The 24786-nt window shown below is 42.9% G+C and overlaps 1 protein-coding gene across 2 annotated transcripts; it reads left to right on the top strand.

The window, feature by feature from the left end:
* The first annotated feature begins 579 nt into the window (after positions 1-579).
* Positions 580-23238, top strand: LOC118781182 (stathmin-3-like). Of its 2 annotated transcripts, none has more exons than XM_036534100.1 (5): positions 580-797; positions 17583-17678; positions 18571-18749; positions 20033-20224; positions 20761-23238. In XM_036534100.1, the coding sequence occupies exons 1-5, from the start codon at positions 779-781 to the stop codon at positions 20818-20820; spliced, it is 546 nt and encodes a 181-aa protein (XP_036389993.1). In that variant the 5' UTR covers positions 580-778; the 3' UTR covers positions 20821-23238. The 2 variants fall into 2 exon arrangements, with proteins under 2 accessions (XP_036389993.1, XP_036389992.1); XM_036534099.1 differs by having other exon boundaries at positions 18568-18749.
* Positions 23239-24786: the final 1548 nt, after the last annotated feature.

Below are 24786 nucleotides of genomic sequence, written 5' to 3'. Positions count from 1 at the left end.
CCCTCTTTGTCACCTCCAGTTTGTCTCTTGAAAACAGCGCTGTTTCTTTTTTTTTTTTTGTTTCACCTTGCAGCTTTCCACAGCCACAGCAAGGCCGAGAGTGGCAAAAAATGCACCTTTTCATCCCGCAAATATTAATTTGGAGACTAGTGACAGCTGTGGAAACTCCCGCAGAGCGCGCGCCGCAACGTTCAATTCAATTAGCTGGAATGTGTCAGAGAGCCTTCTACGGGAGTGATGGGAGACGTTAACGCCAGTCGTCTGTGGAAGACCCTCATGAGCCTGTTTGTAGACATAGCTGCCTTCAGGGAGATACAAGGGAAGGGTGTGGCCCTCTCCCCACCCCCACCAGAGCACGCAGCCACCAGTAAAAGCATGCATATTTACTAAGCCCACAGAGAGCATGGCAGGCTCCTGTGACATTAAGGACGCAGTAGTGAGGGGTTGCGATTTGTCGATTAATATGCAGAGAGAGGTGGGGGAGGGGGGAGGGGGGGGGGTATGGGCAGGTGGGTGTGTGTATGCGCAAGCGCGCGTGCATGCGTATGTCTGCCTCCCTGTTCAACGCCCACCCCCCATCCCCCTCCCCGTCTGTGGCAGGTTACAGCCCTATAGAGCTGACGCTGAGCTCCTCATTGTTCACCAGGCAGCTGGTCGCCTCGGCATTGCGCCACTGAGCCGTAGAGACAGACCCAGCCCTGATTCTCTCCTCTCTCCTCCTCACACTCTCTCCTCTCCGCCCGGCAACATCCCGCTCGGCTCTGCTCCTCCAGCCAACATGGCAAGCACCGTATCAGGTAGGATGCTCAAATAAAATCTGCTATCCGGCTCAGAGATGTTCATAAGCTCAGCAGATCCACTTAAAGGCTTTGAGGGAACTGTGCACAATGACATTAAGTTAAGCCATTATTTTGTGGCTCTGCATGTAACATATACAGCCAGGGATTGTGACAAGGGGTCTGTGTGGGACTGTAGTTATCTATTTTGAGAGATGCATATTTTTACGATTGGTATTTCCATGTTTTCATCATATGCATTTGTAAGGCTTGCTGAGTTCTAAAGGGCATTTAATCACAGTATTAGTTTAAGAAATCTGGGTTTCCTTTCTGTCTGCTCAATTTGCAAAATGTTCTCATATGTTCATGTTCATACTGTTATATATTCTTGTTCTGAAAGCAATATTTTGCTTATTCCAGATAATTAGAAAACTGTCTTGCATCATATTTGCTTCCCCCTCCTGCCTCTCCTCATAACAGCATTTGTCTAATAAAGCATACAAATATGGATATGGTTTATTTATGATGAAGAGGTAGTCACTGGAAATGATAAATAATATATATACCCCCTTGTGTTACGTAAAAAGGACACACATTTTCTTCTAGGTACTAGAAAGTCGGCAGGCATTTGCAGCAGCTGTTTTAACTCAGTGAAGATGGAATATGGCATAAACATAATGTTGGCTTGACATGGCTGCTGCTTTCCATTAACACTAAGGTACCGGTAAAATTCCTAGTCGGTGATGCAGATTTGGGCTCTCTCACGGTGGCTTGCAATGCGGCAGCAATTGGGGAACTAGAGGTCTTTTGGTTCAGAAAGAATGCGTATGAACATTTTTTTTGTATTTTTTATGTGACAACATGATGAAAAGACATCTCGAAGCAATTGGTCACTGTCAGTTGTGCCCTGTTGCACATTGAACTGGTATGGGTGTGTGCCCCTGTGTGTGTGTGTGTGTGTGTGTGTGCAGAGGGGGCATATGTGTGTGTGAGTAAGAGGAAGAGAGGAGGAGAGGGAGAGAGGGAGAGAGGGAGAGAGGGAGAGATATCTGAATCTGAGAAGGAATGGGTGTGTGAGCTAGTTGCCGGTATTGATAAGGCTTGGGGGGGATTCGGGGGTGGGTCAAGTGAAAATATAAAAGGCTCCCCCGTTTAATCCGGTCTTTGAGAGAACGAAAGATAAAAAATCAGAGGGGGACGCGGTCCTCAGGTGCTCCACGCCCCAGTGCTGCCGGCAGCCAGGCGGGTCCCCTTTAATTAGTCCGTTGGAGGTATCGACAGACATTGACAGCAGACACAGAGACCAGCGTCACCACCCTCACAGCTAGACGGTATGCAGCTGGGTCACCGGCCGCATCCAGATGAGGGAGACAGGAAAAGAGAGAGGAGGCAAGGGAAAAAGAAAGACAGAAAGAAAGGAGTGGACCCTTACAAAAAGTAATCACAAATAAGATTAAAATATAAATAAGACATTTTTATACACTATATGTTCTGCATATATTAGAAATTATCTAATTATTTATTTGCAAAAATATTATAATTTTACTGAAACATTTCATATATACATAAATATATACTATTACATTATCAGACACATCAGAAAATATATACACAAATGGCATACAATAAATGATAATATGAATAATTTATGTGTTTTGCAATACATGCTATATTTCACATATATTTATTATTCTAGTCTTCATACTCCGGACCAGCCATATTACTGTATGTGGTTATTAATTTTCTATAAAGAAAAGAAGAACAACAGGAAAGGATGGGAGTCCATCTCACTGAAGCAATAGAGACAATGCAAATGAAATGATGTGAAGAAAAGATTTTCAGAAATGTGTTCCAACAGAAAGATTGGCTTTTTCTGTGGATTCATCACACACTGTGCATGGACAGCAACTCTCCACACACGTAACAATGAAATAATGTGCGGGCGTGAACTTTACTGCGCACACACACACACACACACACACACACACACACACACACACACACACACACACACACACACACACACACACATCACAGAGCTTCACTGATGGTGCAATGCTGAGGATGGCGATGCAATCTGGGATGTATCCCTCTCCTAATGGACCCTAAGCATACAGCAATGCATTTTGGGATCATTCTGTCTCCAGCAGTAGCAAGTTGAGGGGCACCCTAAACAGTACACAGTGCATTATGGTGCCTTTTGTTCTCGAGCAGTCACAGACAGACATGTGCAATAAAAATGGGAGACTGGGGAACAGAATGGTGCTCATTTGTGCAGGGAGCCACGCCCAGTGTGACTCCTCTGAGAGCCTAGCTGCTGTTGGCCGACGGGAATAAAAAGAAAACACCACAGCCATTGAACATGTGACAATTAATAAATCTGCACATGATATTGTGTATTATGATCTCTACAATTTGTTTACAAATATCACAGAGGAAACAGTTACAACACATTCTTATCTTCTTTGTACACTGGAAGGAAGTGACCTCCTCAAGAAGCCACATTTATTGATCTGCTGTCTGTGGATGAAAATGGTTTGCACAGTGTGATTGAGCTGAGGGTGCCGTTTTCCGGGCGAAGCGAAGGTTAAAAGTCAAGGTTGTTCTGTTGGACACAGTAGTGTTGATCTGACCTTTGAACTCAGGCATTTACTGCTGTGTTTCATCTTGTCACGCAGAACCAGGCATCCCAATGCAGATCCTTCCCTGCCTAATTAGACTGATCTGAGATCTGTGCATCAGACACCTGGGGCTTGGAAAGAGCCTGTCTCCCAAATGCATACTCAACACACTTCTAAGTTGTGCTGAAAAGTTGTTCTTTCAAATCAGCACCACATTGCTGTTTGTTGCACTCCCTGTTAGAGGCCCCTTGTGGGCTTCCAGCTGCAGTGATCTCCCGGGCGGGTCTGCTGTCGAGGCACTGCGCTGTTTAACGCATCTACATATGAAAGAAGGAGGGATGTCTGCATGAGGGAAAAATCATCTGTCTGCATGTGAGAGAGGGATCGAAAAAAATGAGAGGAGGAAGGGAAAATGAGGGAAAAAAACTCGGAGCGGCGAGATGCTGAAATAACAAAAGCATTAAAAAAACTCCTCCCGGGCCTTGGGAAACAAAGAGAGTGAAGATGAAACAGAGTGCTGGTGGTGGGGGGGGGATTGTAAATACAATTTATATTTATATATTAAAAATTGTGAAATGTGACCCAGTTCTGGAGAGGAAACACAATTAGCTGGAGAGAGCTGAGGCGGGGGGTGGGAGAGGGGTGTGCGGGGTGCGGGGAGTCGGGGGGATTATTGGAGAAGGAGTGGAGACTGGAGGACAGGAGCGGAAAATTGGATTACTCCTCCAAGGCCTCATTATTGAATTTTTATTCACTTCCTGTGACGCCGAACGTCGCCTCCAAGGTAGCCGAGCACGCCTTGAAGACGGGCCTCGAGACGTTCGGCTGTCTCTCCAAGACAGATTTGACAGCCGAGTCAGAGGCAGAGTGTCTATGAAATCACTTTTCTGGTGCTTAGGGAATGCCCAGGCGTTAACTGTCTGTCAGTGCACTGCGGAGGAAACCTCTTCTTAATGGCTGGGGCCCGCATCCGCACTGCTGATGGTGTTGAGGCCTTGAGCCGCCGTTGCCTCCATGAGGCCTGCACCAGGCAGCACCCCAGAACAGGCCGACCAGCCCTGCGCCTGAGCACGGCAACAGAAACCTCAAATAAGAACTCCTGATGCTCCCCTGCGGTTTGTCGGCCGATGCGGGTAAAGGGTCATCAAGCAAAGATTAATGTGTTTCTGCCAAATATTTCAGCCCAGGTGCCCGCGGGGAAGACAGAAGTGGGCCAAGGCAGTCTCTGCAGTGCCACGACTCACACCGAGCGGTCGTGGACACGCGGCTCGTCCTCTGCGCTAACGGGGAAGTGAGCAGAAACCCTGTTCACGCTTTTTCCAGAAGCTCCAGTCAAGCGGTTTGTGCCAAGGGCGCACAATTTTGGCAATTACAAGACCCTTAACCCCTATGTACTCCTCTGTTGATAAAAAGTGTGAGAGGCTGTTAATGTGTGCTAATTGGCTGGGCCTCTCAATGTGAAAGAGTGTAAAACTCTCTAAAATTTTGAATTTTAGATAATTGCTTAATTATATTGTTAGATTATATGATCCGTCAGATTAACAAAAGGAACAGTATGTCCACAAATCAATTTTGTGATGTGCAAGCAAACCCAAAGTGTATGATCTTCCCCACTGTGTGCTCTACAGGTGCTAAGGTTAAGATGTACAACATCTGTTTTTCAGACAAGGCTGATCTTTTTTAAATACGCTTGCCAGGGACGTTGCATTCATTCTGGCAGTGGTCGTCACGCAGTTACTATTAAGGGATCAGAAGGGTTCGGCAGAGATTCCCCAGGGGGAGAGCGGCTGACAGTGACACCATGCTGTTGTCATTTCTTAACCCACAGCTTAGTTTAGGTCATTAGCCACCTGTGTGTGTGTGAGTGTGTAAGTGTGTATGGGGGGTTAATTTGATACAGCTCTAATCACGGCTCAATCAAGGCTCAGTCAGGGGTGTTCCTGACTTTTGAGAGATGTTGCATTGTGCTTCGGAGATGCAGTTATTCAGGGGACCAGATGTTGTGGAAAAACAGCCAGCTGTGCTGTTGTTGTTTAATGTCTAATCTTGATGATTTCATTATTCTAAATATAAAAATATTTTGTGAAATTACAATTAAAAAACACAGGTGTGCATTTATTTTGATGGCAGTCATCTAAAATGTACTGATGTGCTTTATCCTTAAGAGGGAAACAGGAATGAACAGAGGGCCCAAAATATACAGCTCAATCAGAAGAACTTACACTCAATTAGAATCATGTGAAAATTTAGTCTAAGCATTTGGCCCCACCCCACTAACATGTCCGTCCCCGTACAAGGAAGAAGAGGAGCATGGACTATAGAGCTAGCATGCATTGGATCATAGAAGCCAAACCTGTGCTTCACACCTTAGCCAGAGAACATGTAGAAGCAAATGAGAAAGACAGATGCTGCCAAGCACAGCAAGTACAACACACAGTAGCTAATGGTTACTAGCTGGCTTCAGATGACTGACAGCTCAGATGGGAGGCAGATAAAAAAAATGATCCCCCTAATCTTCTTCATCATCTTTTGTTGGAAATAAAATTACTAAGAACCCAAAATCGAATCACTCGAATCGAAGTACTTTTGGTTCATTGCTACACTGAATTCAAAACATATGACTTTTTCCAACCTTGCACTTAATCATGATTAGAGTGGAAGTTTGATCCAAATTGATATTGCATCCGTAAATAACTGTGTGACACCACATTTACGCTATGACTTATAGTTATATTACTTTCACAGTTCATTGTGAGGCTGTGAGTTTAGTCTTGCATAATACAAATATACTGCTCTTAAGAATAATTACTAGATAATATGATTTTATTGTTATAATGTTTTTCACCTTAATACATATTTTCTGTCATTCTCACAGCTATGTACCTGTATCTGCTGTTTTCATATATCATGCTATATTAAATTTGTATGCTGTTTTGGATAACAGCATCTGCTAAATGAAGTCACAATAATAAAATATATTTTCAAAGGCACCATTTACTGTTTGATCAAGACCAGCTAACCTTTGTGTGATCCTCTGCTTTCAGAGCTAAAACACAAATAGCCACTTTCTAAATGAGGGCCTTATTATCTCCCAGGAGTCCCCAAATTCGCTATCCATCCTCCCCCAACAGAGAGACCTCATTGTCGCCCAACACAGATCAGTGCCTCAGTGTGAACAGGCCACCACTGAGTGCAGGACTCACAGCACAGTTACTCAGACCTAATCAGCTATTCACAGCAGCGAAGAGCTGAATCTAATAGAGAGACGCCCACTCATTAATCACACACCGTTATGACTCTGAACCCGGGAGCAGAACGAAGCGTTGATGAAGCAAAGTTCGTGGCTCGCAGTTTCTCTTCCTTTTTTGCAGACCGCAGCACGTCATGTTCAGACCGTGGGTGGTGCCTTTACAGGGTTTTTTCCAGGGATGCACTCTCTCTGGAGGAGATCTGGTTGCAGTGCTCCTTTCTGTGTGTATCGCGAGGGTCCCCTGTGTTTTGTAATCGGATGCAAGCAAACATGACACTGAGGGAGATCAGCGCACCAGCCTCGCGTGTAGGTTTCAAAACTGCCACAGTAAATTAGTTTCAGTTTGAGCTTTGAGGAAAGAGAATGGAAAGAAAGAACAATGTAAAACTTATCTATTCAACATAAAAGAACTGAAGGAAATCATATACAGCCTATGCTTTCTGTGTCATTGTGTACTTCACAAGTAAGTCTTGACTCACGAGAAATAATCTCAGTAAAGAATTTGATAGGTTGGGGTTTAATGCGAGACTTTGAGTTAAAAGCACAATATAAGAAAAATACCCAAGGTCATACCTCTATTGTCCACAATCCAGTCTACTGAGTATTTTGGAGGTGACAGGAGAAGGCAACTGGGCTTAGTTATGATCTTACAGAGGAAAAACATGATTGAGGCATTATGATACTGAGAGAGATGGACAAAGATATATTATTCAGGGGGATAGGATGAGTGCCTGTGACTAACTGGAAAAAAACTGAAAGTAGACTGGAAAATGTACTGTCAGTTAGTTTACACCTAAATTTTAAATCATGGCTCATGGGAGTACCACTCCATTTAAAAAACTGGGTATACACAACAACAATAAAGCTGACAAAGAGGCAAATAAACAAGAGACTTCCTCCGTTCTCAGCCAGCAAAATTATTATGGGATGGGAGCCAGCAGGCAGCACTCCAGGCATTTGCAGAATAACAGTGGAGTCAAACATTGAGCTGCACAATCCACCCATAATTGGAGATCAGTTGGTCAATATAATTAAGGAATTATTTGGTTAAGAAAGTAGGAAAGTTAAAATAAACATGGACATTAATTAAATCTGAATTTTCATGTCTTGCCAGCGAAAAAGAAATTGTGGCTCAAAATTTGTGATATTGATTTGAGCATTCTGGTTGGGTTTTACAGTTTTACCCCAAGATGCTTTTTTATTTTGACATTAGTTTTTGTGTCAAAAGACTAATTGTAGTCTAATTGTAGACTAAAAGTCCTATGAGCCCTGCATTGGCCATAAAAGGAATTAAATAATCTCATGTTTGTGATATGACCTATGAAGCCAAATGCTGTAAACTCAGTAAGTAGCTATCATTGAAATGGGGTGTTACATGGCAGCTGAATTTTTCCACGAACGCTCTGTTATCTGTAGTGGTTTGGCTTAGTTGTTTATTATTTCAGCTTTCTCAAAACATAACACTTTTTTTTACTACATGTTAGGTATGGGTGCCTGCTAAATAAATATATGATGATATAGTCATAATACAGTAATGCAGTTGACATAACAGCCAGATCAAGCTCTTGGCTTTAGCCTTGCAATGCTGATGAATCACGCTGCTCAGAATGAAATTTTAACTTAGGCGCAGTCAATCTGTCGCAGAGCAGCCACATGTTTCTCTAGAGGTGGGGCCAGAATCAGCACGAGGGACAGCGGTGGGCCAGTGATAAGGATCACACATAGTGGAAGGGTCTTAATCAGCACCACGGACAGTGGCTGTGGGCCTCTGCTGCACTGCCCTGCTGCTTAGCTGCAGTGCAGTAAGTTCCCTCCACCCACCCTTTCTCTAAGCGACAATAAACCTGACGCGGTTACGGCCGTCGCTGCATTTCCTGCCTGTTATGAGAATCCAGGGAATAGCCAGATCCAGCTCTTGGCTTTTACTGCGTGAGCCACTCAGGCAGAATGAATTCAGAGCTGAGGTAAACATATTTTATGAAAAAGGGGGAGAGAATTCAACACCCAGCTCAAAGAAATATCGCCAAACCATTGTGGTGCTTGCAAGCTATCATAATACGGATCCTATCTGATTCACTTTAAGCTCAGTGCAACCTCCAGCTCAGTCAGCACTGGGATTTCCATCAGAGAGTTGTCTTTTTTCCCTGGAACAGTGAAGCAGTCCTCCCTCATCACTCCATACTAACAGCAATTCTGTGGGTAACTTGAGGAGGCTCATCTTGGCTGGCTGGACTCCTCATAGTAGGCCAGCTGGAGACGCAGGGTATCAATTAAATGTTGAAAGCTGATTCAGCGCTAAGAATCAAGAGTGTCTCCATTCGCCAGAGGAATCTGCTAGAGTGGGCACGTTTCTTTAATCGAGCATCCTTGTTGAGATGGAGCGCTCTTCAAACCTCGGGCAGCCAGTTGTGGGCCCCCAACCCTCTCCACGCTTCCCTCATGTTGCAATTTCTCCTGGAAGATCTCCAGGCTCCTGCGCCGCTCTTCTAATAAGAACGTCTCAATAATTAACAAGCCGCAAGCAGGCGAGGATGAGGAGGGGCAGAGAGTTAAATAATTCAGGACGTGACTAGGCAAAGGCTTAGACTGAAACTGCCATCACAGCCCCGCCGTACTGCAAGCCTGAATTCCTTGATGGAGACCTTTTGATATGCGTACGCTACGCTGCGCCTGGAACTCTGTGTTCTGACACGGTGAAGCTCACCGTTTAAAAGGGGCAGGGCACAGGGATGCTTTTTCCGATAAGAAGATCATGGCTGCCTCAGAAGGACCCTACCCATTTGTCCAGACCTGGGACGCGTAATTCCATCTGTCCTGCGTTCTTTCATTCCCCTTGCCCATTTTTACGGTTGGGGCAAAGCAACTTTCAGGCTGTGGAAGTGGTTTCTGAGAGCCCGTGGCCTTTGCGAGCCCCTGGCAGATTTACGATGCTGATCCAATTTTCCAGACAGCGTTTACGACGGAGGGCCACCACACAGCAAACTGGTGCCTTTTCTCGAGGATTTACAGGCCCTGCTGCTCAGGGTTCTAATGAAGACAGAACCCCGACACCTGAGGAAGCCGTCTAGGTGGTCCTTCGTGGAATAGTCTGGAAAACTGCTTGTAAATCACCTCAAAGCTGTCTTTGGCTTGGATATACCAGAAATTCATTTCCATTAACTGTGAAGGCTAAATATGTCAACCTCTATACATGTCTATTAATTTTAACCGTTACTTATTTTTATTAGTCCTCTCTGCTGGAGAAACTGGGGAACCATTCAGTTAAAGTGGTGGTGATGGTAGTGGTGGTGGGGGCGTGGAGTCGTGAAAAAGAAATGATGATGCTTAGCTGCTCCTTATGTAACCATTTAGGCATAACAGCAACAACAGTAATTATACAGAGCACACACATTTATTAACACATCACAGCAGCAATCAAAAGGCTGTATGGAATGTCATTTGTCTATGTCATTTGTAAGATTTCAATACCACTAAAATGTTTTCAAGACTCATTTCTGGTTCTAAACCAATTGTTCATTTATTTATTACGATAGGACATACTGATGGATCTGACTACTGAACAAGAAGCTGTATTGTATCTGATCCCAATATGGAGCCATTGTATTATTCAGATGAACAACAGTACATACAGAAAACAACAGACCAGTGAATGTGTCAATCCATCAAACAGTGCTGTAATAACCAGCGGCATACTGAATACTGAAGGGCTACATTAAAAAATGTCAATAATGGTTTGGACACTTAAGCCCAAACTTGTCCAGAAATGCGCAGTTTTGTGCTTGCTCACTGCTGACTAAAGCATTTGGCACCCAGATCACCACTGTTATTCCGGGAATAGGTTTGGCCAAAGAGTGCATTAAGCTGAGAAAGAACAGAAACTGACACATCAGCACATAGTGACCTCACTGTGTCACAGCCTCAGGTATTAGGCTGGGTTTTAGAAATAGCAGGCACGTCAGAAAGTAAGATAAGAGAAGGGGGCTGTGGCCGATGACCTGTGGCGGCCATTCCAAAGGACAGTGGGTCTCCTTTGCCAGGTTTACATGGCAGAGGACAGACAGTCTCCTGGTGTCTGGAGCAGCCTGTGCAGCAGACGTTGGCTACTGATCCCTGTTCCCATGATGCAGGAAGATCTCTTAAAGGGCCACATTTTGTTATCACTACTGGCGGTGTTTGAACAAGCCCAAACAAGGCTACAAATCACCATCCACCCACCAGCTTGCCGCTTCCACTCTCTCTCTGATCACCCCTCCAGGCAAAGCACGGGCAAGCCGAAAAATCGGTGCAGCTTCCAATGATGAGCTTGCAGCCCTGTGTACAATGATGAGAGGCTGAGCAAAATTAGAACACCATTAGAACTGAAGGATTGGAGGGTAAGACCGGCATCTTAAAGGCCTCATTAAGGGCCTTGTGCGGTGCAGCTAGTCAAGATATGACCTCTAATGCTAATGGAAAATATTTGGATTCAGATGGTTGATCACCAGATTATAGCTGTCAGGCAAAGTCATACATGTTTTGACAAGGACGGAAGATTTGTATTCAAGCCCTGTGCTGAATAATCAATATTCCTTAACATGGGTGAGATTAAGCCCTCAGAAACAGACAAAAGCCCTGTGACACAGAGCTCAGCACAAATGTCCATTTTTATGTACTTTCATAGCACAAAAAGCGTTTCGTAACCCTTGAGTGCCAGGACATCATTTCCATACAGTTGTGTTAATCAGCCAAGGATTTTAACTAAATGTCACATTCAACACAGCAATGGCAGGTCACACAAAAAGATGAGAGTTCACTAAATTCTTCAAACTGCTGAAGACAAAGACAAACTGTCCAGCAGCACAGTGCAATGAATAAATTCTCTCAGTCGAGTTAGGAGGAGTCTCAGTGGACTAGGTGAATGGTCTGTCTGATGCAGACTTTTATATTTAAAGTGGGCTAATGTGCTACACCTATACATCAGCTACCACCATTCATATGGCTATTTAAACGTGCTATAGCACTCAACAACTACAACCTGTCACACCCATCACATCTTTAAATATTTCATGTACTTTCAATATGAAAGTACTTCATGTGAATGGATTGAGTGTTAAGAGGGAACCTGGGCTACAGGTCATTAACCTATCCACTCCCAAGTTACTGCCATCAAGATTGGTCTTAAAAATTGTATGGTATTCACAGGGGATAATGATCTTATCGTTTAATGTTTAAGACAGGCTGTTCCTTTCTATTTAGCTCTTCAATAAGCTGTATGGCATTGTAAGGGAAAAAGAGACCATCAAGTCTTTGAGAGAAATGAAAGAGGTCTTAAGAAGACTGTACAAAAGGATGTGAGCGGAAAGTTTATGTTACTACTTACATAACATTCTAATTGCCTAGGAATGATAATGATTATAATAATGGATTCTTATATTATCAATTGAAAATGAGATGGGAAATTAACCTGTATATTAAATAATATATCAATGATATCATGACTTAATAAGTGCAACATTGGTATGCCCATAAAACCTAAATGATAAACCCCATAATAGCTAAAAGTACAATGTGATTGTAAAATATATTTATTCTAGTCTTTACTTTTTCTTCTTCTTGGCTTGACAATAGAGGAAAATTTGAATGGGGTTTCTTTGTGAGAGGGTTAAACTACACATCTTAACAAATTTATATAATAATGGAGTGTATAAAAACTGCCATGACTGCTACTAATAGCAATGGCTATATTTATTGTTAATGTATACACCATAAATACATTGTTTTTTTTTTTTAGATAGGTAAAATTATGAGCCAAAGGGGTTAAAAAACCCTGTTCTCTTCAGTACAATGTTCGTATCCTTGGCCTCTGGTATTGTCAAGCAAGTCAACACTTGTCACAGGATGTTAAGAATATTTTATCAGTGGTCAGTTTTCCTCAGTAGTCCATATGTGCTTCAGCAGCCAAAAGGCAGTTAAATGCCTCAATTTCGTTTAAGGACAGTCCGCCACAGTTTGGCCTTTGCATGCTGTTCTTGCGGAAGAACAACCACTTAGCAAGCCCTCCCCACTGGTCTGTTCACACCAGGACTCTGCCATCAGGCTCGTGAAGGCAATGTGAGGGACCCTCCTGCGTCATAAAATCAGTCTCTGCAGGCTGGCCAAATTAATAATGCACGACCCCGACAGGACAAAATAGGAAGTCAGGTCATAATACGACCATCTCGCTATGAGCCAGTTTTCTCTCACAGCTTTCATCTGGTCACATGACATCTGCCACCAGTGCCACACCCATCACACGCGCGAGCGAGTGAGAAAGTATGCGTTGCTGAGTGCAGCGGGCTTGGCGAGCGCTCCGGATGGTCGCTGCCTGCCCCGGCATACGGATTAGCGATCCGTGGCTTTGACGTATGAATGGGCCAATGAAAGCTGTCCCTGTGCTATCGCAGAATATCGCTAGTCCAGGCACGAGTTGGCAAGGTGGGATGAATGAGCATCAAACTCAGAATATTTGTCCTAAGAGGAAGCCCTACTCTCAGAGCAGCTGAAGGGGCTCCTCAAAGACCTGATTACTTTATTGATTTTCCACGTTTTGGCCTACTCGCCCCACATCCTTCCTCACGCCCCAGCCATTTGTCCTCCCTGTGCTGAATGACAAATGACAGCGGGGAGATTAGATGGGAATAAACAGGATCAAATGTTTAATTCTTCTCCTATAAGCATGCATGTATTTGTGGAGCCCAGTCAGATGAATTTGCCAGTTAATGAAGGTACTATAATCATTAGCTGTTACCCCGCAGACTGGACTGCTGTCCATTTCCCATAAACAGGATGCAGTCATCTGCGATAACAAGATATATGGGTATACACACATGATGATCAAATTCAGTATATCCATTTAAGTCTCTAGTGTCTTTCTCTCTTGTCCTCCTAGCCTCATTCTTCCAGATTAAACATACAAAAATGATTATCCTCATGAACCTCCTTATGGCCTCCTTTACCCCTGCCCCACCATACACATACACACTTCCTCATGCACATTCCACTGCTGTATTCATTTTTTTGAATTTCAGTGTTATTTTTGTCCCTTGGCTTCTCCGACTGATCTTTGTGGACCTTACAGGTAGACATAGCTTCTCGCCAGATGACTGGTCACAGAGTAGCAATTGAATTCAGGGGCCTTGATTGCTTCTGGCATGGTTTCTCTGTAGATGTGGAAACATTAACACGAAACCTAAACGGTGTTATCTGCCATAATCGTCATTTACTGCGAAAGGGGAAAGAAACAGTCAGCTCTCCAGCTGAAGCTCAGGGAATGTGTGGGGGCGGACCGCGCATGGTTGAAAAGAACCTAAGAAATGTCCAGAAAGCTTATGCCTTATTTCCAGTGAAAAAGGAACAAATTCATGTCTTTTACTCTCTGACACTCACTGTCGCTCTCTCTTATCATTAGACAGCTGCCAATTAGGGGCCATTAATGGCAGTCATTATCTCCTCGGCACCATTTTATGATTCCTTTATGCGAGATCGACATGTTGCACATAAAAAGGTCCCATAGCTTGCAGAATTTTAATGGTCTAACGTGTGCATTTGCCTGATAAACGATTTTCAAAGCACGACTGAAAGCCTGCCCATTGCTCTTCTCAACCAATGAGATTGGAACCTTTTTTACGATTCATATTTTTGCATTTTCATAACATTATGAAGGTACAACCAAATCATCATTCTTTTTATGTAAAATACTAACTGTGTACTTTGTGACTCTCCCTTTTTGCAGCCACTACTACAAAAGGTGTTGTAATACACAACCTATGCCATAAAGAGTTCAGTGTTGGTCTTTGCACTTTAGATCATAAATGATTCATCTAAATGACACATATTATAAAGGAACTTGCCTGAAGATGTTGCTGCCTGGAGCCGTCCCCATTAGTGTGGGGGTGATTCCAGCATGAAACCTAAAAGGTCAACATTGTCTCACATTGTCTATAGCAGGTTATTCTCAGTGACCACATGGTAAACACATACTGCAAAAGAGAAACAGAGGTAATGAATATAGATGGTGGAATACTGTGAGATGTCACTTTTTGTTGACCTGTTTGGTACCATGGATAACACTGAAATTAGAAATTGCCTGTGATATAATTTAATATTCAAGTTAAAAGGGATGAAGCAAAATATTACATACAGCTGACTGTGTGTAGGTACTCGTTCATAAAGAAAAAAAGAGATAAGAGAAAAACATCCCGTTGGTGCTGGGCTCCTCAAAAGGTTTGATTTTATTACTTAATATTTATGCTTACATATTTCACCACCATGTTTGTAGCTGTGCTTTACAGATTAAAAGGATTTGTCCAGATTGAGGCTGGTTTCATTGTATTAAACTCATTTTATTTGATCAGTGCCGATTTTCCCAGGGTGTCCAACAGCTCAGTGTCGATTAGACGGCTGAAAGCAACATCATCGTTAAACGGTAATCTCCCTTAAATTGCCGAAGGAATCGGTAGACTCGCTCTCGCCAGGCACACGGAACGAGCGGAGATTGCTCTCACAGGGGAAACAAGGTGGCGAGCCGCTTTTAATCTTAGCTGTCGACCGATCTCATTTTCTCGCGAAGCTGTCTTCATGACCAAGCTTTGAAGCGGCATTCCTGGACGCTGCCGCGTCAAAGTCCCCAAACATGCTAGCGCATTAAATGTTTCAAAGACGGGAGATGTGAGCCAGCATCCATTATCAGTACTTTCAGACCTCCGTAACTTTTCTTGTTTATTGCCACTTGATCAGGCACGGAAAGAGATGGTGAACTTATCTGATAAACTTGATTTAAATGATCAGTGTCATCTTCAGAAAAGCAATCATTCCTTCAGTCAAAATCAGTCATTTTGAACATAAGCAGGATTTCCTTGTCATGTACTACCCTATAAAGATTGAGTAGTAATATTACAAATTCAATTCCCCCTTATACTACAACTACAGTGCCTTGAAAAAGTATTCGGCCCCCAACCCCTTTTTTACACAGATGATTTCCACAACCTGACATTGACTAATTAGACTAAGATTTTTTTTGTATTTGTGAATCACTCTTATTTGTGTAACTCTGCAACAGCACAGTCCAAAAAATAAATAAAATTACAAACCATTAATGAATTTTAAAAAATCAAGAACTAAAATGTTATCAATTAATAAGTATTCATCACCCTTCTTTAGTATCTGGTTGAACCACCTTTCGCAGCTATTACAGCCATCAGTCTTTTTGAATAAGTCTCTTAATTTTGCACAACGCGATGGCGCAATATTAGCCTGTTTCTACTTTGCAAAATTGCTCAAGCTGTATGAGGTTAGTTGGGGAGCAGAGGTGGACAGTAATTTTGAGGTCTTTCTCACAGATGTTCAATGGGATTGAGGTTAAGATGTCAGTTTTCTTCATTTTAAGCCAACCCACTATTGCTCTGGCAGTGCGCTTTGGGTCGTTGTCCTGCTGAAACACAAACGTCTTCCCTAGTTTACACTTTCTGGAAGAGAGGAACAGGTTTTTATCTAGAATTTCCATGTATTGTGAGCATTCATCTTCCCGTCAAGCTTGGACAGAATAGTCCCACTTTAGTTTCAAGAGCCCACACAACCTTCTGCCATATCCTTGTAGTATCTTCCTTTTTTGCAAAGTCTTTACGGGCAAACACATGCATTTTTTTCAGCAAAGGCTTCTTCCTTGCCACTCTTCCATGAAGGCCCTTTTAGTGCAATAGTTTAGAGATTGTTGACCCATGGATGTCATTTTCAGCTGCAGCCACTGACTTCTGTAGCTTGGTTAGAGTGACAGTTGGCATCACAGTATCCTCTCTGACAAGTGCCATTCTTGTTTGATGACTAAGTTTAGGGGGTGGCCTGCCCTAAGCAGTGTGGCTGTATTTCCATATTTCTTCCACTCCTGTATGATGGACTGCACTGAGCTCCAAGATATGTTCAGCGCCTTTGAAATGCTGTTGTATCCTTCCCCAGATTTGTGCTTCTCCACAATTATATCCCTCACTTGTTTTGATTGCTGTTTTCTCTTCATTCGGGTTTGTTCAATGGAAAATACAACCATACTGTTTGACCTTATAGAAAGGGAAGGTATTTATGCTCATGAATTAATTCAAAACAGGTGATCCACTATTTCCTACAAAGGTGGAGACCATCAACAAATTTGATGAGTTTATAAGACAATATCTTGCACCTGAGCAAGGTTAGCCTTGTAATCACAAAGGGTATTCACAAAGGGTAAATCTCAAAATTTTAGTTTTTTTTTGTCTAAATATTTGAAAGGTTTTCTGTGTTTCTTTTAATTTGTCATAATGTACAATACTGTGTAGACCAGCTGGCTATTTTAAATTTGGAATCTGAGACAATAAATTGTGAAAACAGTACTGGGGGTTGAATACTTTTTCAAGGCACTGTATATTGAAATGGTATGTTGTATCATTATAGCGAATGTAATATACCTACAATCATCATGGTATAGTGTTTTTCAAAGGGCTAAACACGGGGATGCTAAATTATGCTGATGTTATTCTTATGTCTTTTGCGATTCTTGTCCCATGGCCTCTGAGTAGACTTGCCTACATTTATTTGGAAATGATAACATGGGCTCAGGAAGGAGGCCTGCCTTACTATAACTGGAAAATGTAATTCTAAGGAAAAAGGAAGCTCTTTGAGCAAACAGAGAAAGGAAGTCTTATGTCATTTCCAAACCGCGAAATGATTAAATGTTTTTTTTATTTATTTTAAGGCATGCCAGATGATACAGAAGGTTTTTCTTGGCTTGGCTTGGTCAGTGATTACACTTCTATTGTGCAAACCCTCGCTCTTGCCAGCTTGCAGAGGGTTTGCCTGCAGAGTTTGGTTACTAACATGACAAGCCTGCCGACAAATGGCCACCACACAGCGTGCAGGGCTTCTCTAAAAATCTGTCTCCCCTCTTTTCAGCCTACAAGGAGAAAATGAAGGAGATGTCTGTGTTGTCTCTGATCTGCTCCTGCTTCACCGCACAGCCGCACCCCAACAGCATCTACCAATATGGAGGTCAGTGTGGAGGTTGGGGCCCCTGCAGGAACTGGGGCCCACATAAAATCTAACCACATTGTGCTCTCTCTTCACCTTTGAAACACCAGTCTAATCAAGTGCGATGGGTCCCTGTCACTCTTCTCTTCAAAATAAGAAAAAAAGGTTATTAGTAAAAAACAATCTTCAGATCTTGACTAATTTATATGTCATTCTGACATATGTCTGTCCTCTGCAAATTAGGAGCATTTTAGATCTTTTACCTGTCAGCCGAAGACATCTGTATGCAGCTCAAACGTACATTAGCGACTGTTATTCAACACTTTCTTCAAAGAGCTGTCTGCCATCATCTCCCCCATGTTCATGCATTAATGTAGGCGATATGACAACAGAGAGTGAAAGTGATCATGGGAAATTATGTGATGAGATATTGGTAATTACCACAAGGCTACCTTATTCCATGGCGACAACATAAGAGGATTCAGACCTCATTGGTAATTAATATTTGCTCTCATTGAATGGATTTTTTAATAGATGTGGTTGATGAATAGATTAGGACTATGTCAACATGACAGAATGAGATTAAAATGGAAAGTGCTCAAATAAAATTGTATGACTTCATTTTCAAGGGCCATAATCACACTAGTATCACAGAGGGGACCTTGTTACAGCTTTGCCCTTGGACGCATTTTGTGGAGGTTTTAATGTGACGGCTAAAATGGGCCATAAACAGGGTAACAGACACTATTATGGTTTAAAAATCAAATATAAGTGAAGCGGTAATGATGACCTTCAGACAGAAGGAGGCTGGAACAGCCAGTCTCTGTGGCTTTTCTCCCTGTGCTCAGTTGAAGCTGACTGGTGAATGCAGTCATTGACCGTCTTTGTCTGTCCTTGCTGTTTTCCCCAGCAGACATGGAGGTGAAGCCCATTAACAAGCGGCTCTCGGGTCAGTCCTTCGAGGTGATCCTGAAGGCGCCGGCGGACCTGTCCCCCGACCGTCCCCAGCCCCTGGCGTCCCCGCCCAAGAAGAAGGACATGTCGCTTGACGAGCTCCAGAAGCGGCTGGAAGCGGCCGAGGACAGGAGGAAGGTGAGGGGGTCGCAGCCCCTGGGAACGGGCTTCTAATATTGGAATGGCGGCAGCGCAACATAGCTTTCATTTACTTACTTTTCAGATGCCCTTGCTCTGGCAACTTACGTGAAATACCTTTTATCTGTTTATAGGGTAAATAAATACTGAAGCAAGTCGGGTTGCATACTGTTGCCCCACCTGGGATCCAAGCTGTTACAACAATTCTATCTGAAAAAACAACACTGCTTCTCTGTAGACCAGAGGGTATCAGATTCAATCTCCACCTGAGAAATCATGTCAGTAAAGACGTCTAAACATATATGACCATTTACCCAGCACCTATAAACCCATTGAAGCTGGAACAGCAGTGGGGAGATAAAGAAGTGGAGAGAAATAAGTAACAAAGGATGAACTGGATAGATAATGTGGATGAATGTGGGCAAATTAAAGTACTCCATGTGCTCTGTTCCATGTTCAGAAGCAATGGGCATGAGGAAGAGAGAGAGTTTCGCCTTTTATTTCTAGGAGATAGCGGCGCTATTCCCCTGTTGCATATGAATGAGTGTGTTTCAAAGAAATATGTGCATTTTCAAATCTGACAATAATCACAGACAACCCCCCTTTCAACCCCACCCCAAGACGCACACACACACACACACACACATAGACACGCCATTTGATCTTCAGGGAATTTTGTTGAAAGCGTTGTTTCATGGCATTTGCTACTGCATATTTCTGCTGTAATGAGCACACTGAAGACCAATTACCCCCACTTCTGTGACATCCCATTTCTTGCCTCGCTGAATATTTAACACGAGGCGTATCAGTGCTCATTAACCATGGGGGAGCCCTTGCTGTGCTCACAGAGGTATGTGGAGTGATGTGTAGGCAGCAGCCCAGCTGTGAAAATGTAGGCTACTCACCAGCCCGCAGGTAATGTGCCAGAAACGGATCCTCTTTTTAAAGCAATCGTCTGCATAGGGGGTATTTATCTCAGTTTTTTCCCTAGCAAGCATACAGATGGCAGTGATCATGTAAGTGGAGGTTATGACAAACTGAAAGTGTATTACAATTTGAGTGTTTGCTTTTTCTGAAAGACATTTGATTAAAAAACGTTAAATTAAAATAACAAAGGAAAGGAGGAACTCCTCTGTAAAATATATTTCATACATAGGGAGTAGCATCTATGCCCAACGCAAGGTTAAGAAGGAGAACTGCTTAGTTGCAACAACATCTTGTGAGTGATGTCAGGTGATTGGTCAGGGTCATGTGACGTGGGTGCGTGTCCCATGCCCCCTCAGTCCCAGGAGGCCCAGGTTCTGAGGCAGCTGGCGGAGAAGAGGGAGCACGAGCGGGAGGTGCTGCACAAGGCCCTGGAGGAGAACAACAACTTCAGCAAGATGGCTGAGGAGAAGCTCAACCACAAGATGGAGGTCAACAAGGAGAACCGCGAGGCCCACCTGAACGCCCTGAAGCTGCGGCTCCGCGAAAAGGTGAGCCTGTTCCTACCAATTACACTTTAAACCCTTGTTTCTAGTAAATTAAAAAGTAGAATCCTATTTCTTGTCAATTGTGCTATCAGGTTCAACTTCCTATCAATTACACTGTAAATTCCCCTTTCACTGTGATCCTGTCAGCAAAACAGCAAGGTAGTTGCACAGGATAGAAAGCAAAGCTTTCCTGCTGGTAAGGCACTGCTGATAAGAGCACTCAGGAATGACTTGGAGAGGGCAATAATTTTCTAAGCCAGGCTATGTGGCCCACATTTCATGACATCTGTGTCATTTCAGCGTCCGTTCATCCTCCTCTGTCTTGGGAAACAGCAAACACAGATTCAATTTTGCGAAAAAGGAGGCCCTGAGTTCCCATGGAGGCTGGTGTAACACCAGATTGTCTTGTACCACTGGAGCAGGATGTGGCCATTGTGGCCAAGATAGGCAGTGTGACCATTAATGTGAATACTTTGATCAAACACTGCTCGTCAGCACCTGCAAACTCACACAGTCCCTGTGATCCACATCTGTTCCAGGAGAGGCACGCTGCCGAGGTCCGCCGAAACAAGGAGCTGCAAGTGGGGCTTTCCGGCTGAAGACATTTTCTATGACTTTCCTGAGAGGTTCCCATGTCTGAAGAGTTTTGGCTAGGAAAATGCAACTTTTTTTAAACTTTCTGTATCCAAGATCATACATACATACATACATACATCACTCTGCATCTATTAATCTCATTTGTCATGCAGTAGGGTAACCGTTTCTAAGTAGATTATTGCAACTAGTTCACCGATCACCACGTCAGTCTGTATTCTGCCAGTGAAGGTCCACTGATAGTGAATCAGCTGCTCAGCCTTCAGGCTTTCACTTTTTTTTTTCCTTTGCAGGAGTTCGAAACACGTGATTTCAGATTCGAAAGCAGACATAGTGCTTTGAATGCAGAAGCTACAAATCACTGACTGAAAGCCACTGCATTAATCAAATGCAGTGTGATGGACCACATAGTGACATGCAAGTGTAACGGTCACCTGTCAGTACTCTTTTGTGGGAAAGGTACAGTATGTTTGAAGGCTTTTCATATTTGCTCCAGGAGTATTTCATAAAGCAACATTACCAGAATCTTATAGTGAAATTATGACCAATCATTATTATATTATAGTCACCAGATCTTTAGGCCAAATCTTGAACACAAGAATGAAAGAGTGTTTGCTCTTAATAGTCACCTATACTAGACTGAAGCACAACCACACTTGATAAATGTCCCATCAGGTAAAACACTAGAGCTCGAATCCCATCGCAAAGACCCTGGCATTAGCATCACCGTAACTGTCTGTTCCAAATATTTACTGATTGTATGTGCTAGTGTGTGTGCAAGAATCGCTCAAGACTTTTTTTTCCCTGTCTTATTTCTGCAGTAAGTAGTTAGTAGGAACCAAAATGTGCAAGATGTGATGCCGCGCAAGAGTGTTTGCTTGAAGTAGAGCTCTGCCCTGAAGCTTGTTAATCATTTCACCTGTAAATACCTTTTAATAAATGCGTCAATTACCATCCCCTGCCGTCCTGCACCATTCCGTATTCCTACAGACCGCCCCCTCGACCCCTCTCTGCTCTGCTGTTTGTACATACGTCACCTGTCTGACAGGTTGCCATGGCGAGGCTGAATCTGGTGCTATGGAGTTCCGCTGTTTGCTTGTTCGAGAGTGTCACCTTGACACCACGCTGTCTGTGGCTCGTTGGCGTGGCTGTTATTCATGTTGTTGGAGTGGCAGTCCCCCCAACCCAGCCTGGGGTATCCCAAGACGGGGGAAAAAAGTGGTTGTTGTCTGAAGCAGCACAGACTCCAATTTTGTCGGGGCACGTAGATGCATTGCCCTTTCAGCTCTACAGTCTTTCTGTTGCTGTCTGAGCAAATAAAGGCCAAAAGTGAGAGCATATGGAGAAGGAATGAAACAAACTATTTCAGGTAACACTTTATATTAACCACTAATGAAAACATTCTTAGCAGGTGGATCAGTGGCTTTTCTAAAGTAGACATCACTCACTTCTCATTGACCTAAGGGCACCAACACATGATAAGTCAACCACTGACTTACACATTCAACACCTTTCGTACATCATGTGTAAGTGGTGGGTGCCGTCTTCTTTAGGACAAGCACTGCAAAACAGTTAATTTGTGTTTGTAACATTTTATCAATATACTGTATTAATTAAAGGTTTATTAACCTTAATATAAAGTGTTACCCTTAACAAAATAGAAATGCTAGTTGACGTTTCTTGACAGTGCTTTAGTACTCTGCTGCCAAGTGGCGGCTTTGGACAGCATTATACCTGGACAGCTACTTCATCACTGGCACTTTGGCGTAGAGCACCGCCCAGGCACACTGGTCCCTTTTGCTTCCAGTGAAGGGCATACAGTATGTTTGAATCCAGAATTGAAAATTACACCATCTGTGTGAAGAAAGAACTCCAATGTAATGCAGATCATGTTTATATCAGAGGGTCATTAGCGCAAGGCAGCTGTGACATCACTAAGGCGCGTATGAAGAGAGCATCTACTTTGTACCGTGGTCAGACAATGAAACCCTTGACAGGCCTCTGTTCATGTGCTCGTGAGGGCACCCCCATAGTTTTCAGCCTCGGTGCCAACGAGCACTGTGCTGGTACTTGAATGGGTTATAACCTTGCCTTAAGAATGCTGTGCATTGTGCCATTCACTGTATGCATTTCCTGCTTCTGTCAGTTGGAGACCCCCACCAGACAGCCCTGAATAACTCCATGTGGACTCAAGGCCACGCCTGGACATTGTAATGACGATACTGTCACTCAATCGTGTTTTATAGACTATTACAGTACACACCCTGTCCAAATGGCTCCACGCACAGAAGCAATTACACCCCTACAGCTCCCTGTATAATCACATTTTAAGATATGTCACCTGCAGTTCAGCGTCATCTTGGCATTGCTATTGTGAACAAAAGTGATCATGAAAAAAAATAAAGTTGGTAACATGCCATTTATTTCTGTGGTTTGCGCTTCTGATGTGTCTGTCACCTTTGAATGGATGACACCATCATGTCATAAAAATGCCATTTAAAAAAATAGGTTATCAGGTCAGAGACATTTGTGGAATATTTGTAAATGCATTGTGGCAACTTATGGTTTGTTACACACTATACACAATCTTACATCATTTTCCTTTTTCATGAAATCATATAAGGAGAGGGTTGTTGATTGGGAATGTTGATAGGGAATATTGATTGACTTATGAACTAGATGTCTTGTCAGGTCATGAGGGATTTTTGCTAGCTAGCTAGCTAGTTATTTTCAACTATTGACTCGTACAGAAAATTTGACAAATAAATAGCCCACAAAACTACTGTGCAAACAACCAACATATTAAAATATACTAATATATTAAAATTACATCAATATATTTAAAAATTTCATTTGCTACGTCATCTAATTAGCTGGTTTCAACACCACAACTACATAAGACTGGTTACCTCTAAAAAATTGAAAAATACTGACACTGGCAACACCTTAGTGGCCTATCTGATGGAAACATGGAAAATCTGTCAGTTACTTTTAGCAACTTAAACTGAGAGATGTCTTTGTGTTATGAGGCAACACTGCAAGTTTATTTAATATGAGAATTCATCTTCTTTCTCCCCCACCATACCTATAATAACAATGATTAACAGTGGCAGGGAGTGGGGACAGGGTGTAATTAAATTACACAGAAAATACTGGCTGTCCTGCCATAATTGGAGGGGGGCGTTGTTATGGTAAGTGTAATTGCAGGAATGTTCAGTATCATCCAAACAGATAAAAATGCAAATAGATTTGGAGAGAGGGCAAGAGAACAATGTCATCACAAAGGTTATATTCATACCCCCACCATCTCACCCATGACATTATGATACCTGTGCTAACATGTTTTCCCAGGACAACAGAGTAATAAAAAAGTATGAATATTGCCCAACCCTAAATGCTCATAGAGACACACATTCCAAAGAAACACACCTCTCAGCTTTCTACTCCAACAGCTGCCTAACTGCTAAGAAAGTTAGGAAACTTCAGGGGAAACTGGATTGTAAGCTGTAATGGCTCATTGTTCACACCCACACCCTGAGAAATACTTCACAACACTACAAAAGAAGGCACTGAATTTCACAGTTCTGAAATTACCTCATGGCATGAATGGTATGAGTGATGAAGAATTGGATACAGTCATTCACTTCCCACCCACGTTTGTGTGTACATGCACACTCACACATACACTAAAATGAACACAGTTACGTTTTAAGCATTTCCATATTATATCTCACAGGAGCGTGACTCTGCATGTACCATATACTGTTTACTCTACATTGAACAGTATATTCATATAATTTACAGTTAGTGAGATTTTTAAAGGGAAAATTAGGCATCAAGAGTCGCTCATGTCGAAAACTGGGTGTTTTGGTGTGATGATCTGAATATCTCTTGCTAGAAACTTTACTTTGTGCACATGAGAATTTTACCATCTTGAACCCATTTTACAATTGTATTGCATTCCAACACCA

This window comes from Megalops cyprinoides, chromosome 7 (genome assembly GCF_013368585.1).
Source record: "Megalops cyprinoides isolate fMegCyp1 chromosome 7, fMegCyp1.pri, whole genome shotgun sequence".
Classification (NCBI taxonomy): Eukaryota; Metazoa; Chordata; class Actinopteri; order Elopiformes; family Megalopidae; genus Megalops; species Megalops cyprinoides.
Note: the sequence above shows the minus strand (reverse complement) of the source record. Positions and strands in the feature narration are given on the sequence as shown.